The sequence below is a fragment of the Gobio gobio genome (assembly GCF_949357685.1).
Source record: "Gobio gobio genome assembly, chromosome: 8".
Taxonomy (NCBI): Eukaryota; Metazoa; Chordata; class Actinopteri; order Cypriniformes; family Gobionidae; genus Gobio; species Gobio gobio.
Window position 1 is genome coordinate 32,849,562 of NC_137114.1, and position 18,454 is coordinate 32,868,015.

The 18,454-nt window shown below is 37.5% G+C and overlaps 2 protein-coding genes across 3 annotated transcripts in view; one reads left to right on the forward strand and one right to left on the reverse strand.

The window, feature by feature from the left end:
* Positions 1–682: 682 nt before the first annotated feature.
* On the forward strand, positions 683–4,362 carry drc12 (dynein regulatory complex subunit 12 homolog; the record flags this gene model as incomplete). The annotated part of the gene is made up of 6 exons (XM_079824104.1): positions 683–752; positions 846–911; positions 1,021–1,140; positions 3,506–3,598; positions 3,703–3,833; positions 4,234–4,362. 6 exons carry the CDS (start codon positions 683–685, stop codon positions 4,360–4,362), a joined length of 609 nt encoding a protein of 202 aa, XP_079680230.1.
* Positions 4,363–10,528: 6,166 nt separating this feature from the next.
* The window catches only part of grik4 (glutamate receptor, ionotropic, kainate 4), a 511,925-nt gene continuing 503,999 nt past the window's right edge, over positions 10,529–18,454 (reverse strand). Inside the window, exons 17-21 of one of the 2 annotated variants that reach the window (XM_079824290.1) lie at positions 16,746–16,911; positions 16,103–16,328; positions 14,977–15,105; positions 14,779–14,897; positions 10,529–12,290 (exon numbers count right to left, since the gene is read on the reverse strand). In XM_079824290.1, the coding sequence (XP_079680416.1) occupies positions 11,907–12,290; positions 14,779–14,897; positions 14,977–15,105; positions 16,103–16,328; positions 16,746–16,911 (1,024 nt within the window). In that variant the 3' untranslated portion in view covers positions 10,529–11,906. Of the gene's footprint in view, positions 12,291–14,778; positions 15,106–16,102; positions 16,329–16,745; positions 16,912–18,454 lie in introns of both variants that reach the window. The other variant, XM_079824289.1, reaches the window with a different exon arrangement.

An 18,454-nucleotide genomic window follows, 5' to 3' on the forward strand; every position in this document is an offset into this window, starting at 1 on the left:
AGAGATGAATTATGCAGATATTTTTTGAGGTGAACTATTTTATTTGTGTAAATTCACCGCTGTATGATGCTTGGTTCGTTGATTTTCTCTCAACATTTCAGTTCACATCCGCTTTAGAAATATTCACCATTAAAAACTAAATGCAATGAAAAGTAAACACACTTGTGAAAGAGAGCTCCACGTCCTATATTTTAAACGAATTAAGGTGATTGTTTTTAAATAACCAAAGCAATTCAGAAATACCTTATTGTCCATTAAACAACAGGACGCGCTAAGCAACTACTCCTCCAGGCAACCAGCCGGCAACGTGGTGCAATGCGGTTACGTAGAACAACTGTAATTGGCATTCTGGAGAGGTGATTGGCTAACATCTCTCTCTGGCCACGCCCACGCTACCAGGCGACTCTGTCTGTTTACACCAGGGGTGTCGAACTCCGGTCCTGGAGGGCCACTGTCCTGTAGAGTTCAGCTCCAACCCTGATAAAACTCACCTGCCTGTAGCTTTCAAGTAAACCTTTAGACCATGATTAGCTTGTTCAGGTGTGTTTGATTAGTGTTGAAGCAAAACTATGCAGGACAGTGGCCCTCCAGGACCGGAGTTCGCCACCCCTGGTTTACACAATAAAGACAATGAAACTTTTCCTTCTGCTCGATAGATGCAGACCTAGAATCTTTTTACACTATGCCACCAAAGAAGAAAGGGAAAGGAAACAGCAAAAAGGAAAAGTCCAAAAAGAGCACGCCAGAAAAAGGTGTTTTTACTTTTATAAACTCAAAATAATATAATTCTTACAATAAAGACTTAATTGTTTGATTGGCATGATATATTTCCTTTTTTTCCTCAGATGATGGACTTTCAGAGAAGTACCAGAGAAGTGCCTTAGACGTGGTTGTTTTAAAAGAACATCTTGGTAAGGCAAATATAATTCTTAAAATTGAAAGTTCTTAAATTTGTTCTCTGTTTGCTGATGTTTAATTCAAATAAAACATTAAGAAAGTAACATGTCTAAACCTTGTCAGCACTGAGGAGCAGTGTAGCGCGTCAGGCTACAGCGGTGAGAGATGACTTGAAAAGCCAAATCAGAGATTTGGAGCAGGTGCTCAGTCAGGAAAGATCAGACATGAAGGACGTCACTGCAGGTCTGTATAAAATATATTGCTTTATTGCAAGTTTATTAATATAGTACACCTCCATACTTCATAATATAGAGGCGTTTTTCCCGAACAGGGCTTAATGGAAGTTGGCTAGACCTTAATCTAGTTAATCATGGCTTAAAAATGGCTTTCTGAAACACATATTAATAGATTACTAACACCTGGGCTATGAAGTCCTGAACTAAAATAAACAAAATTAATAAAATCTGTGCTGAATCTGAATTAGCACAACCAACATGGAATGAACCAAAATTTGGGAAAACAATAACAGCAAAAAAAAAAAAGAAAAGAAAAAAGACTGCAATCCAAAAAAGTTATTGAACAAGGGAGAAAAATGCACACATCAGCTGTGGAATCTAAGAAAATAAATGCCTGGAAATCTATTTGTAATGAAATAAATGCAAATGAACACACATCTACAAGAACAATATACAACTTCAGGCAAGATTGAATCATCAGCTTTATTACCTTCCTGTTTTGTGAAATCTGTGGGTTGATATTACTGTAGTTAATCAATACAGATATGTGGAAGAATATAAAAATACCCCCCCCCCCCAAAAAAAAAAAAAAAAAAAAAAAACTGAAGAGAGAGGTTTAAGACTTAAAGAGGACCTGCAAATAAATATACTGACCACTTGAATTACTGATAAGAATAGGCTAATTGAGAGCCAACAACTTTTTGATAACATATTACCTGATGGTGACCATGATATCCTGGAGGAAGAGTAAATTGAGGCTTAAATGAATCCAGGAGGCAGGTTTAACATCAAATAGCCTAAATGTTGTTTCAAAGAAGATACTTTGAAACACAACATTAATCGGAAGTTAAACCTTCCTCATGGTAGGTTTAATTTAAGCCACAATTTAGTCCTGGAGTAGGACTATTTAAAACCATGACAGAGAAAGCAGATTTCTGGTCATCTGTTTTAAATAGCCATTTAAGTCTAGGACTGTAGGCTTAATCTCTGTCCAGGAAACCACACGATAATGTTTTGTTGTACTGCTTTGGAAACGCTTGATTTATTTATTTATTGCCATAACAACCTGATTGTCTGGAATTTTTCTTGGTGAGCTCATCCACAATTATAACACGGAAAAAACAAAACAAACAAGCACATACATACATGGATACATATAAGTCGAGACCAACGCCATATTGCCATGAAGCGGCGCCATCTTGGATGCTAGATTTTTATAGCTTGATGAAAATGAAATAATTTTTTCAGTGGCAAGTTAGGCAGTTTCTTAGACTTTCTCAATGGTTATGGGGTCACCTAATGAACTTCAGCTTTGTTTTATTGAGGTTTGGGGTCAGTAAGTTTTTTTTTTTTTAATGTTTTTGAAAGAAGTCTCTTATGCTCACCAAGCAGTGTTGGGAAGGCTACTTTGTAATTATAATGCTTGGGTTAATTCAGATTACAATTTACCATATTTAATATGTAATAGAATAACTATTTCAATCACTTTATTAAAGTAATGTAACTGAATTCATTTGATTACTTTTCTATTTTCCAGCACTGGAACACATTTTTATCACTCACCATGGTGGCAAATCTCAGACAGGTTGTAGCCTAAAGCTTTCAGCGGCGATGTGGATTGATGTAATTGATGACATGGTGCGCTGCAAATTCATACGCGAGAACCAATCAAAAACATCAGAACTGCAACGTTTTATTAAACCACCTTTAAATGGCAGGAGGCATCGTGCACATCAAAAACAGGCAAAGCAACAAATTAATATTATTCAACATATCCTAGCTTTTTACAGAAAATATCCATATGTAACCCCCTTTGTAATTAACATTTTCATAAGTAACTGTAATTTAATTACATATTTATCTCAGTACATTTCTTTTGTAATGAAATGACCTAATCTAATTACATGTAACTAGTTCCCAACACTGTCACCAAGGCAACATTGATCGGAATACAGTGAAAACGGTAAAAATGAACTTGCAATTTAAAATAACTATTTTAAACTTGAATATATTTGAAAATGTAATTTATTTCTGTGTTGTCAAAGCTGAATTTCAGCATCATTACTCCAGTCATCAGTGTCACATGATCCTTCAGAAATCAGTCCAATATGCTGATTTGCTGCTTACAGTTGTGCTGCTTAATATTTTTGTGGAAACACTGATAGATTTGTTTTTCCAGGAATCCTTGATGAATAGAAGAACAAACATTTGTTTGTAATAGAAATAATTTAGTGAAATTAAAAATGTCATCTATCTAAACAAAATCTTACTGGTAGTGTATGAATGACTTCTGTGACTTACAGTATGTTTTTGCAAGTTATATCATCATTGATTTCTAACACAATATGTTTTGTATTTAACTTTGAAAACAGATCTCAACCGTCAATATAGGTCTCTGGAAACAGACCTGCAGACTAAAGTGAACAGGCTTGAAGTGAGTGTGGACTTGCTGGAGACACAGCTCGGTGAGTTCAGCCGTTAACATATTCAAATTCTTGTGCTTATCACATATAGGCAGTGTGCTTTAACCAAACAAACACATGCTAATGACAGGCCTCTGTTTGATCAGCTGAGTGTCATGTTAAATTAAAATCGGAACGAGAGCAGCGAGAGAAGACTGAAGCAGAGAAAGACGCCATCATTTCTGACCTCCAAAGCAAACTGGACCGCATGGAGAGTGAGTGTGAGAAGATACTGCATGTAAGTCCGAGTCACCGCTCTATAAGCGATTAAGTGAAATCTCAGCGCCGTGTCCAAATATATATTAGATGCTTGAATGGATGACATATTTTATTAGCACTACACAAAGCTTAAAATTGCTTGGTGGCATTTCAAAGTGTGCCTGAATAATCTACCTCGACTAAATGAGGTATAATTAATGCTATAGTAAAACTAATTGAACTGACGGTTAATTAAAGTGTTAACAAATCTGATTGCCATCCAAAAGGTTATCCATTTCAGCATTTAGTATTTTAGAATAGAGACCATCTGCACCTCTAAACACTTGTGCCAGATGGCGAGACATGCCCCATTTAATAAGATACTTTTCATCTTAAATTGAGTTGTTTTTTATTAATTGGTGTCTATTGGCCTGGTGCAGGGCTATTTGGACAGTTTGCTCTCTCACCTGGCTGAGACGCGGCTGCAGTGGGAAGAACAGAGCACAGTCATTCATCAGGATGTCAAGGACATGCTCCGTGACTTTGGGATAAACCCGCTTCACATATGAGGACATCTTCAGTTGAGCACTGGGAACAGAACAAGACAAGGACCAATACATCTGACCTTTGACATCTATGAGATTGCATGTATATTGCACAAGCCAGGGCTTTTCATTCTGGGCTCTGTGGATTGAGATTATATATATATATATATATATAATATAATATATAATATAATATATATATATATATATATATATATATAATATATAAAAAATAGGAAAGACATTTATAATGTTACAAAATATTTTTATTTCAAATAAATGATGTTCTTTTGAACTTTCTATTCATAAAATATTTCTGAAAAAAGTATGGTTTCCAGAAGAAGCAGTGTTCAATGTTCCGGAAAATCAGCATATTAGAATGATTTCTAAAGGGTCATGAGACACTGAAGAATAGAGTAATGAATTTGCAGCATCATTACTCTAGTAAAACACAATGAAACAGTAATATTGTGAAAAATATATATATATATATATCACATCCAAAATAAAAGTTTGTGTTTACATGAAATATTTGTGTACTATGTACTAAGAAAAATATTATATTTTTTATAAAATATATATTGATATATAAGATAAATTATATATACAGTATATGCAAATATTTCTTAAATATATACATGCATGTGTATTTATATATACATAATTATACACCGTACACACACATATTTTATGTCGCACGCACGCACGCACGCACGCACACACACACACAAACAAACAAACAAACAAAAACAAAAATAATACATATTATAATACTGTTTACAATTTTACCACACCTGGGGCCTGTACCATGATGGTAGTTTAACAAACTCAGAGTTACAGGATTAGTTTTGAGTTGACAAAACCAAACCAATCTATTCTGGCTTTGTTTGTCCCATGATGCTGATCATCAGCTTTCTCTGTCAACTCAGTCTTTGATCCTGAATTTAGGAGTTTAGCTGTGACATCAGTAGTGAACAGCCAATCACATGCTGTGGATCAGTGAAGCTGAGATTTACTTCTCACGAGAGAAGCAGTGAGATTGATTTCTCTCTTCTGCAGAATATTACATGATTGAAAAATATTAAGAATTTACACAAATTTACACAGGAAGAAGAAAAGAGCTGTCTATGAAAGAGGACAAGTTTAAGAAAAATCTTAATACGTCAATGCAAGTAAAAGTTATGAAGTTAGTTTAGTTGATATATAGAGAGAATTGAACATTTAAGCTCACGTGTAGTAATATTTATAGCTTTATTTATTGATTTTAAAGCTTATTTGTATGACCTTTATATAGGCTATTAATATTAATTTTAACTAAGTGCCTATTAATGATTGTTTAGCTAAAATTATACATGTGTAATTGATTAAGGGTATTACATAAATGATATCTATACCATTCAAAATTATTATTATTATAAATAAGCATTGTTAAAAGCCAGACGCTTTAGTCTTAAAAAACATTTGCTATGTAGTGACCTTTAATTTGGAGTAGAAAAAGTGGGAGTGACTTTATTGCATCAGAGCTATGGCGATTTGCTCACTGCTGATTGGTCCAATTTCAGTTTGAGATGTCTTATCCAGAACATAACCTGCCCTGGAGCAGGTTAGCCTTGGAGCATAAGTTACTATGGAGATAAACACTGCAAAAAGCCAAACCACTTTAATGGTATCTAAAACCCAGGATTGTCACAAACTAAGCTTAAACATATCTGGCTAGCCAGCTAAACCGGCTTCATGGTATAGGCACCTGGTTTTAGTGTAATTTGAGAAAGCAGTTTGTACATTGTGCTTAGACTTGTGTTTGGGCCTTAATTCATGAAATGACAACCAGAATGAACTTTTATGGAAGCATTTCATCAGTCTATTTGCATATATATTTTGCCACTGAATTGTACTGGACAATTTATTCAGAAAAATGGTTTTACGTAAAATGTATGCATTTGTCCTGCGGCCTGCCAGTGTTTCATGAATGAAGCTCTAATCGTTTACAGCAGATGGTGCAGTTCATTCTGTTACCAGCTGGTGTCGCTGTTGTCCTATTTTCTTTTGTCGCTTTTCCAAAAGTAATTTCCTTTATCGTTTAAATTTAAAATGACTATAATAAAATAATTAAATAAACCGTTTACGGTTTAATTTTCTCCCTATAGAATGTCTATAGGATTTGTTTACCTGTTGTTGTTTTCTTCTTAGTATGATTCCTGGAGTAATGCTCTAATGCCTCTGACAGACGCCAGCTGTTGATTTACAGATGTGAGATTCCCCGGGAGAACTGACTGTCTGGAATAAACGCTACAAAACATAATTTCAATATGAAAATATTGAGTTAATGCAGTTACATAACTGACCTTCTTATGTCATGGATTTAACATTCATGAAAGACGTGGCACTAGGCTACAATCATAATTTTCTATGTGCCAGCTTTACGTCTGATCTGGCAGGCAGATGATAAATGTCTCCCTATCAGAGATCAATTCATCACAAGGAGAATAAATGAAAAGAAGACGAAAGCAAACAAAGACTTTTATTTCACTATATATGTAATGGTGAGATGGTTGCCCTGCTTATTCAAGCACTGCTGAAGAACACTTTACAACACTTTCATTGTGGAACAAAGATGACAAAGAGCATTTGGACCTATGCTGTTACTTACCTCTGATGTTTTAGAACATTAAAGAGAGTCTAATAGCTAGAAATTCAGCTGTAGGTGACAAACCAGTGACCTGAAAAAGATTTATAGCAATGACTATTCACTTTAAAACATTTAGAATGGGCTGTTTTAATATACTGCTTTTGATAATAAATCATTTGTGAAACTGTGAAAAACAGCAAGATAACACTATACTAAAACAGTTACATTCAAATGCATCTGACATCAACCCTCATCCTTCCCTGGGGTCATTTTGAAAAATTGAGAATTCATCGGAGTGGTCCAAGACACTAGGACTTTGGTCGCACTTGAACCACAAATGCTCAAAAATAATTGACTGGATTTGAGGAGTTTTGTGGTTGAAATTTTAAAAAGTAACAAATCCTTCCCTCACGGATCAATTTGACCCCCATAGGAGTGAATGTAATGCAAAATTCTAACTAAAAATGCTAAAAATAATTATTTTATGTCTACATGTGTATCTGAATGCATGCTGAAGAAAAACTGACTTTAGGACCCAGCGGAACAGCTCATTCGCTCCATAATAGACCGATATAGACTAGAGCTATAAGGCCATCTAGTGGCAAGAGTCATGACACATCATGTTATATAAGGTATTTTGAGCTCAATTAAAAGGGTTATGCATGAAATTGTGAGTTATTTTGAATTGATGTTGAAACTTGAAAGAATGTGATTAAATAACTATTTATTTATTATTTATTGATAAAATCTAGTCATTTAAAGGTAAATAAAATAAATAACAAAAAATGGAAAAAAATATCAAAATGAAATAGAAGCTTTCTGGACAAAGAAAAAATGAAGTATAATTTTAGGGCTTTGGGTCATTTTGACCCACGAAGGAAGGATTTGTTACAAAGTGCAAGGGAAGGATGAGGGTTAAATTGAATGAGCTATTATTAAGGTATGTTGCTAGAAATATACTATTGACTTCAACTAACACAAGAGCCATTCAATGCTTTTAAAAATGTGAGACGAAAGATAGTGGAAATAAATAAAAAAATAAAACAGAAGGCCTAGAGATCAGTTTTAAGATCAAGTTTAATTTTTATATTTTTACCATAAACGCCAGATTTAATGCCCTTTTATGTGCGAGACGCAGTAACACATGCACATGCAAAACAATGGAAAAGCTCCATAGTGTTGCCTATAAGGGCCCATTCACACAGAGAGCGTTTTTGCAATTCAAATGCAAGATTCAGGTCTGAATAGTTCACCCAAACATGAAAATAATGTAATTTATTACTCACCCTCATGCCGTTCCACACCAGTAAGACCTCCGTTCATCTTCGGAACACAAATTAAGATATTTGTGTTGAAATCCGAAGGCTCAGTGAGGCCTGCATAGCTAGTAATGAAATTTACACTCTCAAGATCCATTATGTACTAAAAACATATTTAAATCAGTTCATGTGAGTACAGTGGTTTAATATTAATATTATAAAGCGACAAGAATATTTTTTGTGTGCCAAAAAAAACTAAATAACGACTTATATAGTGATAACCGATTTCAAAACACTGCTTCAAGAAGCTTTGGGGCATATCAAATCAGTGAGTCGATTCAGCGGTTCGGAGCGCCAAAGTCACGTGATTTCAGCAGTTTGGCGGTTTGACACGCGATCCGAATCATGAATCGACTCTCTGATTCGATACGCTCCGAAGCTTAACGAAGCAGTGTTTTGAAATCGGTTATCACTATATAAGTCGTTATTTTGTTTTTTTGGCGCACCAAAAATATTATTGTTGTTTTATAATAGTAATATTATACCACTGTACTCACATGAACTGATTTAAATGTTTTGAGTACATTAATGGATCCTGAGAGCTTTCATTTAATTGCTGCCTATGGAGGCCTCACTGAGCCTTTAGATTTCAACAAAAATATCTTAATTTTTGTTCCGAAGATGAACGGAGGTCTTACGGTTGTGGAACGGCATGAGGGTGAGTAATAAATTACATTATTTTCATTTTTGGGTGAACTAACCCTTTCACATTTGCTTAGCTATGACAGCATTTAATCTAAAAGAGAAACCGATATTAAAAAAAACTCTTGCTATAGCGCCCCATGTGGCAACACAACGCAACAGCATGTGAAACCAAGCTTGCTGATGTGATGAAGTGTAAATAAGCAGAGAGTCAAATTTCTTGTTGTCTGACCAAAATCAGTTACGACACCAGAAGGAATTAAAGCCAGAGATGCAATTTCATCCTGTGGAAACAGGTTAGAGCTGAATTAAGAAATAAATGGCTTGGAGAAGGGCAGTATGCTGAGAGAGATCGAGGTCCGGCCCTCGGGAATGCATCTGGACTGATTGGGCTGTGGGCTTTGCAAGTCTCACAAATAAGTGTTGTCTTCAGTCATGACATTTCGGTCTCTGAACATTCACACTCATTACTATCAAACCATCATAGCATTGGATTTGACTTCAATTTAGTGTTTGAACCTTAGAATGTTAATGGATTTCTATCATTTAGACATCTGCAGATGTTGGAGCTATTTCTTCAGTTCGAAAATACTCAGGATCGAGGCAAACACAGAAGCTTCAACGCACTCTCATAGCAATTTGTAACTTTATGTTTTGTGAAATGGTGGCTAATTCGTATGAATTAGTACAGTCTCTCATATGTCTTTGTAAAATTTGCTTACGCTGGCTGCACTAACAGTTATGTTTAGGGGCGAAGCTTACTTTTTTCTAAAAATCAGGTTTTTGTATGAATCACATTGCCTACTCCAAAATAGTAGCATTTTCTTGTGAAATCAGGTTGTAAGCTCACAGTGGACTAATTTTCTTAAAGGTCATAGTTCCCCAAAAAATGAAAATTCTGTCATCATTTATGTTGTTCTAACCATGTATGAATTTCTTTTTTCTGCTGAACACAAAATAAGATATTTTGAAAAATTTAATTTTTTTAACAACTTGAAGGTGAGAAATTAATATTGTGTACTCAGTAAGTTTTAACTCATTATAAAAGTTTTACACAGTCCATAAATAGTTTTTAAATACACAGTTAAAAGAACATTCACATCATGAGATGAAGACCACAGTCCTATTAATAACCTGATAAAACCGGTTTTGCTTTACATGGAGTGGGTTACCTCATGGGGGCAGCCATTCTGAGGTCACATGTTTAGCCGAATTCTATTCAGTTCTTGTTAACCCCCCTATTATTGGTCACTTGAATAAAATAGATTTTAATAATTGCTGCATGTGCATTTTTTGGCAATGTTTTTGCTTGTTTGTTGACTCTTTAAACCAGCTCTTAGTCTAAAGCAGATGTGCTCATGCCCCACATAGTAAATGTGTCACATCTTGAGGTTGCCCCCATAGAGTTGTTTGCAAGTCTGTGTTTCCAGTGAAAACCCACCTGCACATACAGCTTTGCCATTGCTCATCAGATGCCTGAAACACCAAAACACACATGCACAGCCATTCCAACCTGTAAATTAATGGAGCTGTATTTGTGCACCTAAAAAAACCCAAATGTTTACAGATTGAGCCAAAAGATCTAAGAGACAAAAACTTTCACAGAACTGAACACAATGCCATTTATTTTCGTCAGGCACTAACACCGTATTGAAATATCATTTAGAAATGGATTCAGTTCAATAGAAATGCACAGAAAAATCAACATAAGTCACCTCTAATGGCTCTCCAAAACGTGAAGGCAATTTATTACAATTTGGCACTGCAAGTTGAGGATAACATCATGCCTAATATAAAATAATTTCATTTTGGTATCCAAATTCTGCATCAGCTGTGGTACGTTGATAAAACCGATTGGTTGAATCCATTTTTAAAAGGTTGTTCACCAGATGTCTCTCTTTGAAAACAAGATGAACCAAAGACATCACATGAACAAATGGATGTTTCTGGTGTCAAAACCCCCCCAAACAAAACAATAACTTTATGAGCTGTTATGTAGTATAAAGAAATACCTGAATATCTGATGTACATAGGCCAACAATCATCAATGTTTCATCACACAGATATGTCTAGATGGAGTGACCCTGCTGATTTCCTCATGTATTGATTTCATCATGTATATCAACTCAAGATATCACTTTCCTGACATGTTTTAGAAAGCGAACACACTTGATACCTCCATGAATCCTGCTAGAATGACAAAAATAAGGGTAAATGGAAATCGGTATTAATCCTAGTTAGTTTCCTAATGCAAATTCCTTAAATGGGAGCATAATCTTCCACTTTCCCACAACTATGTGCAATTTTCATATCCAAAGAGTGCAACAACATGAATCCAACTCAAAAGAATGAAAAGCAAAGTGTAAAAAGTGTGTCTTTAACCAGAAAAAAAATAAAATTCTTCATTTTTCTCCATTCAATAGCATCTAAAACCCTTGCACATGCACATCAAACATTCAGAAACATCCCAAAAAACATTTTTAATGAAATATGACTATTAATAAAAACAGGTCGCAGTTGTTTTTGTGTTCAGTTCTCTTAATAGTTACTCCGCCCGGGGCCGGCATGAGAAGGCGATAGCACAAAATTAATACAAAGTATTTTGGCACTCTAAAAAGGTTGAGCGATAGTGGATCGAGTCGTCCGCTGTACGCGTCTGTGTGAAAAACCAAACTAAACTGGTGTCGTGAGAAGGAGATAATAGCAATATAGTGGTTTCACAACAAAAGAGGAATAATTTAAAAATAAATCAACAGCACAGTAAGACAAATATACTGCATAGTACAAAGCCCCTCTGCTGTGTCCCCCAAAAGCAGAGGGCTGTGAGGACAGTGTACAGAAACCAGACGCAGCTCCTGGGCCGAATTCAGCAGCACGGACAGCATCTCCTTTAGCTCCTTCTCTGGAGCCTATGTTCCCATAATCCCTGGGTCCAGCAAAGCCGTCGTTTAACGTCTACCCGACACAGGTAAGAGAGGTTATTCGTGTTCACTGTTGTTGGTGCCCTTCTCCCACTCTATACTCTCCTCGCTGTGGGTGGGCGAAGCTCCCGGGGGGCCGGCGGGGCGCACTCGAATGCCCTGGAAGCGCCGGCACTCCGGGCAGATGCGAATGTGACTGCACCCTCGCGCCACCAGGGCGGCCTCCTGCGCCAGTCTGTGGGAGAGGGGTTCGGGCAGGCCGGTGCCTGTGCACAGCTTGCCGTTGCTGAGGCTCGCTGCTGCCGCCCGCGCCCGCCGGTCGTCCAGGGGCAGAGGCTGCGGTCGCAGCACGGTGGCTCCGCGCCTGCGCCGTAACTGCAGGCTGTCCTGGCACAGCACGATGCCCTGCAGCTCTCGTAGCATCTCCTCGCACATGGACAGCTGTGAGGCACAAACACGGAGACAGAGGGAGAGAAAGAGAGAGAGAGAGGCCAGGGGGTCTCACTGACACGCTGCACACAAGGGGTGGCAGGCAGCACAGCCAGAGCATTGATCAAAATAACACTGGGCTATACAGGGGGTGGTGGCTGTTTATCTGGACTGATGCACCGCAGAGAAATCTGAGAAAACATCCTGAAGCGCTTGGGCGATCTCTGTGTGTGCTCATTATATTCTCAACAAGTTCACTTTTTAAATGTATTGTTAGATTTGCATTATAAAAAGACATAAATGAGTGGAGCTGTGTTTCGTTCATTCTTTGTATACGGTGCCTTAAATGTTTAAAAATTGGGCTGAAATTGCTCCCAAGAGGTTCCATGCTTCGATGGTTATTTACACAAGGTAATCTAAATATTTGATATTTGGTTGTTTTACAGTAGTATTTTCCTCTTGCCCTCAGTAGAGATTTAAGTAGTTTCAGTAGACCTTAATTTCCTGAGGTGACATCAAATTTTAAGGGAAAAACTATGCATAAACCACTCATTCCACCCTGTTAGACAAAATTTGAATTTTTAAACTGAGACAAGTAGGTAATAGGTATTAGCAAAAGCCACCAGCACAATATCATTGATGACACAACCTTAATATTTCCACCCTGTTCTAAGGTGCGATCACAATAGAAATCCATTATCTATTGTCAATAGTATAGTGTAGTGCAGAAGTCATCGAAGTCATGAAAATTCACAGTGCATTTGACTACACCTTTAGACAACAGGGTAAAATTTGTCTAACAGAGGATAAAAACACTAATAGTGAAAGTTCACTCAAAAAATGTTTAGTTCTGTCGTCATTTACTCACCCTTTTTTTCTTGTAAATCAATGGGCAAAATGGACAAATGGTCAAAACTTTAAAAATGTTTCCATGTTCCATGTTCTGCAAAACACAGAATGTGTAACAGGTTTGAAACGACATGAGGGTGAGGAAATGACAGAACTTTCCTTTTTGAAAAAGCTGAAAGTTTGTAAGTTGAACTTTTAATTAGACAAAAACAAAACAAAATATCTGCTTGTGATGAATTTATACGGACATTTTATGTTACTTCCACCCATTAAGCCACGTCCCTTTAGCATTCATTTAATCTTAGCTGACATATTCCAGAACTTAGCTGCTGAAGCTCAACCAGTGCTGTTTTCTGATAAATATCAACATTTACCTGAAGCATATCAAATATATTGTCATGAGATTGAAAAGGCACCGCATACAAACAATGACATGACTCTGGGAGCTGTAAATGTTAGTAGGCCTTTGGTTGGAGGGGGCATCTTGGTGTTGGATCAATGTGATGTGAATGAAGAGATATACAGGACAGGTAGAACATGTTATGTTACCCTTTGGACTATGAGGTGTGCCAGTGCAGGGCCCTAATTATACACTTGCATGCATAAATGCACCTCACACACACAAAGACAAACACACATTACCTAATGCTAATACACAAAGCTACCCTAAGGGTAATGCTTATTTATCAAAAAAAGGGGCTAAACTGCACTGGCTCAACTAGTCACTTGATGTTGACACATAAAACACAAGAGCACAAACAAACACACACATTTCCGATCCGTTTTCAATTAGCATTTAGTTTAGTCTCGCTTTACACCCACCCACATACTTATAGACAAACACAAACATAATTTTTCTGTGAATATTTACCCACAATGTTCAATATATGAATATGGTAATAAATGGATCCTTTTCACAGACTGTGTTCACAGTTATCAACATTGCAAATCTAATAAAGTTTTTCATATTTAAATTTCTTTATATATATTTATAACGTAAATTACAAAAAACAAATTAACGCTGCTGCGAAAGCATTTCTAATACAACGACGGCTGTAATCAATCTCTCAATATTTTCCCCTCTTTTGGAAAGTCATAGAAACGCTATCAAGTATTTTTTCTTTCGCTATTGGAGCAAATGAGAACACAAAAAATATATTTGCTGTCTTGTCCCGTTCACCACTACAGAAGTTTTCCCAACTACGACGAATTCTGCTTCTGAGAGCCCCCGAAATGTGAAAAGGGTCCATACTACAGCAAGTCATGAAGACATAAACAAACACTGCTCATGCATTTGTACCCTCCAAAAAAAAGTCACGTCTTGGGGTTCTACTGAAACATGCCGAAGTGTTTATTTAGTAAAAATCACAGTGTTTCATTTGAAACAATGCAGTCTGACACACACAGCCATCAATATGTGTCAGGGAGGAAAATAAAAGACAAAACAATAGGAACCTCGTTTCATTCAAACGTTAAAAAGCGTAAAACCGCGTGTTGGTTGTGACAGTGTAGAGCTGTGTAGATGATTTTGAGGTATACTCTTTGATGCTGGTTGTGAGGTGCGGGATGGGGTGTGGGGGGATCAGGAAGGGAGGCGCGAGGGCGGGGAGAAGGACAGAAAGCAGAGGCAGGTAAAATAGCCCTCTCTCACCTCTGTTCCTGGCGTATGACGCAGCATCCACACAAACTCCAGCACTGCCATGAAGATGGCCACCAGCAGACCACACACAAGCACCACGAAGATCCCACCGATGTTCTCCATGCCCAGACCTACACAGAAATACACAAAATGATAAACGTTTTATAACAGATTCTGTTTGGACCTGCAGTTGAGAAACAGATGGTTCACCTTTGGCTCGATGATCCTCCTCTTTCGGACACTTGCCGCCATCCCACCATTTCCTCTTCAGGATCTCTAGGCGGTTTTCCTCCTGTAGTTTGAGTATGGCCAGGTCAAACTCATCTCTGTAGACAGAGCCTGAAACAAACAGTCATAAATATTCATCTTAGAGAAGTCAAAAGCCAGAGCTGGATGTATAATTTCTACTGTGCTTACTCCTGCTGCTCTAACAATGTTCATTTAGCTTATCGTATCCTAAACCCTTTCATTAATCAAGTTGATTAAAACATCTGTTGGACATAAATCCTTGGTTAACATTGGTTAAAATCAATTCAGTGCAATTTATATTCAGCCAATGGAATCATTTAATTTCTGCTATCCGATTAAAGCCGGGTGCGCACTGTGCAATTTTGGCTACGACCTTGTTGTCTGAGACAGATTTCGCTAAATGTAAACAAATTTTTTTTAATTTATAGGGCAAATTTGGTAATCTTGCATCGCTTATTGTCACATGCTCACTCGCGATTAGTCAATGCCTCAGATGAAGTTCTGACAGTGTCCATTTATATTAGTTGTCTATATGACACTACCGTTTGGAAATTAATAATGTATTCAGCAAGGATATTTTACAATATTACTGTTTTATTGTATTTTAATCAAATAAATGCAGCCTTGGTGAGCATAAGAGAATACTTAAAACATTTACATTAAATAATTTAAAACATTAACATTAAATCTTACCAAAACCAAATCCTTTGAATGCTAGTGTTTATGAACCGTAAAATAATATTTAATTTAAATTTCATTAGCATTCACTTCATGTTATGATCATACTACATTGAGTATGCTCTGGAAAAAGATGATAAATTATTCAGGTAAAACATAAACAGTGCAAGGGATTGCTTGGGTGTGTGTGTTACCATTTCAATTTCCAATGTTAATGAGTGTGACATGATTGATCGGCCAGTCAATGCTGTCAATTGTGACTAAAGTTATACATCCTACAGTGACATGAATAATGTTAAAGCTGCACAGTGAGATCATATCATACAATCTGACTAGCAATGACCATAAAAAAAGCAAGACTCCACATATACTCTAGATGTTGTTTATCTAACAGAAACTCATTTCTTACCCAGAGGCATGCCAATGCCATAACCCTTGGTGTCCAGCAGGCCTCCGATCTGGGTGAGGTTGCAGTTGCGTTGGCGGTAGTACTCGTTCATGGTGCTCTCCAGCAGGTAGGCGTAATTGGAGTTGAGCACTCGGGCGATGCCCTCCTCTGTGCTCTTCACGAACACACTGGGCTGCTTGGAATACATGAAGTTCCACATGCGCTGGTACGTCTGGTAGCGGGAGTTCTAACCGAAGAACAGGAGATATTAGGATCATTATGTGCACTCCTGCTTCCTCCTCAACCTTCGTCTGGAGTCCTGACAGCCAATCACTAGAGCTTTGAGAAGGCGAGACTGACTGTGTTAACCAAGGTGGTTGATAAGCTGACAGTTTGACATGTTGATGTGACAACTGAATATGTGAAACAGCCTGTGCTTGCTGAGGAGCGGGTCAAGAAACGGCCCCTCTGATGCATCAAAATGTATGAATTAGTCTGGGCAGCCCTCTGGAGAGGGAAAGATATCGCAGGGCATTGATATTAAGACAGCAAACAGATAAATCCCAAAGTAGGGAATAGCGCTAGCGACATGGTCAATAAACCTGCCGACAGGCCATTGATTTGTGGGTGGAGTTCTCTTCCATTCTGTCCTTGAAGATCTCACCTGGAAGAAGGTCATGGTGGACCCGCCATGCATGGTGCCATATTCGATGGCCGTCTGGTCAGCCAGATCGTCCACCGACTCGATGGGCACCTCCATCCTCTGCACAGTGAGAAAGGCCGCCAGGTTGGCTGTGTAGGAAGAGATGATGATCAAGGTGAAGGCCCACCTGGAACGACAAACCAGTTTTAGACACGAGGAACGCAACGCAGAAACAGTTCTGACCCAACTTCAAAAGAGCTCAGCGCTACTGTGAGCTTGGAATCCGAATGAGAAGTTGAAAGGCTTTTCTGAATACTGTATGCCTGTTCTGAATACTCAAAAATAGCTTGCTTTTATTCTCCACTGACCTCAGAGTGCTGCAGTCGGCAAGGCCTCGAAAAATGACAGTATAATAACGCAGCAGAAAAACAGAGGCCAAGTGAGAGTAGCACTTTTATCTTCTACATCCAGCAGCTGACAATGAGATCAGGGTATAGAAGAATGCAATACTCTGCTGAAAAGAACATAACAGCTGGGTAATGCTGGTCGAGCTGGTAATTCAGTTTAGGCATGTAAAACCTAACTGGTGTTTGCTGGTTAAGCCAGCTGAGCTTAAACACTCATAAAAACCAGCATGAATGTATAATCGGGGGCAAAATGAGCTGTACTGGATTCCTTGGGTTTTTATTTTAAGAATTTGATCATACACAAATGTGTAAATATTTTAATCAATTGTTCAGTTCCCCAGAAAAAAATATATAAATTCAATATTCAACAAGGAACAAACAGAAAAGAATGGTGCTAGCAAAACCAAGTTCATCAGTTTGATTCCCAGGAAATGCAAGAACTGAATAGAAATATCTATAGCTTGATGCAATGTAATGCCTCTTTGGATAAAAAGCATCTGTATAACTAACTTGTTTATGAGAGAAGTTTTAATTTGCTGGCAATTTTTTGCAGATGATCTAGCCATGACCCTTGCAGATAGGGCCATTACATCACAGACAAAGAATCTGCACATTTCTGCCCAGGCAGATTTTAAACTGCTTTTAAAGGGACAGTTCACCCAAAAATGTAAATTCTGTCATCATTTACTCACCCTCAAGTTGTTCCAAACCTGTATAAATATCTTTCTTCTGTTGAACACAAAAGAATATGTGTTACCACTGAATATGGGTATAGAGTTGATAGATGTAAAAAAATACTATGCAATGGTCAATGGGCCCATCAACTGTTTAGTTACCTACATTATTCAAAATATCTTCTTATGTGTTTAACAGAAGAAAGAAATTCATACAGGTTTGGAACAACTTGAGGGTGATCCCACTATCCTTTTAAGGGAATGAGACTAGAGCCAGTCAAAAGTTTGGACATATTTATCATGTTCTTTTGGGTCATAAGAAACCTTTATTCAGGTGTGTTCAAATGTCATCTTGTGTTCGGATGCCTGATGTTTGGGGGGAACACAATCGTGTGACACTTCTGGGAGGTCATTATACCAAGGCTGCCTCCGAAAACGTAGGCAGCTGACTTGGTGTCTCACTGCCTTATCAGGCAATGACTTTGTCGGCAGCATTTACGCACAAAGGTACATCACGAAACTGATTATGGACAGACTTTTGAGACAGCGTAACGGTTTAATGATCTACAGCAAAATAGAGAGAGCTTTGGTGATAACGAAGCAAATATTTAAGTATTACTACAATAGTAATTTCTTGCTAGAAATTAAG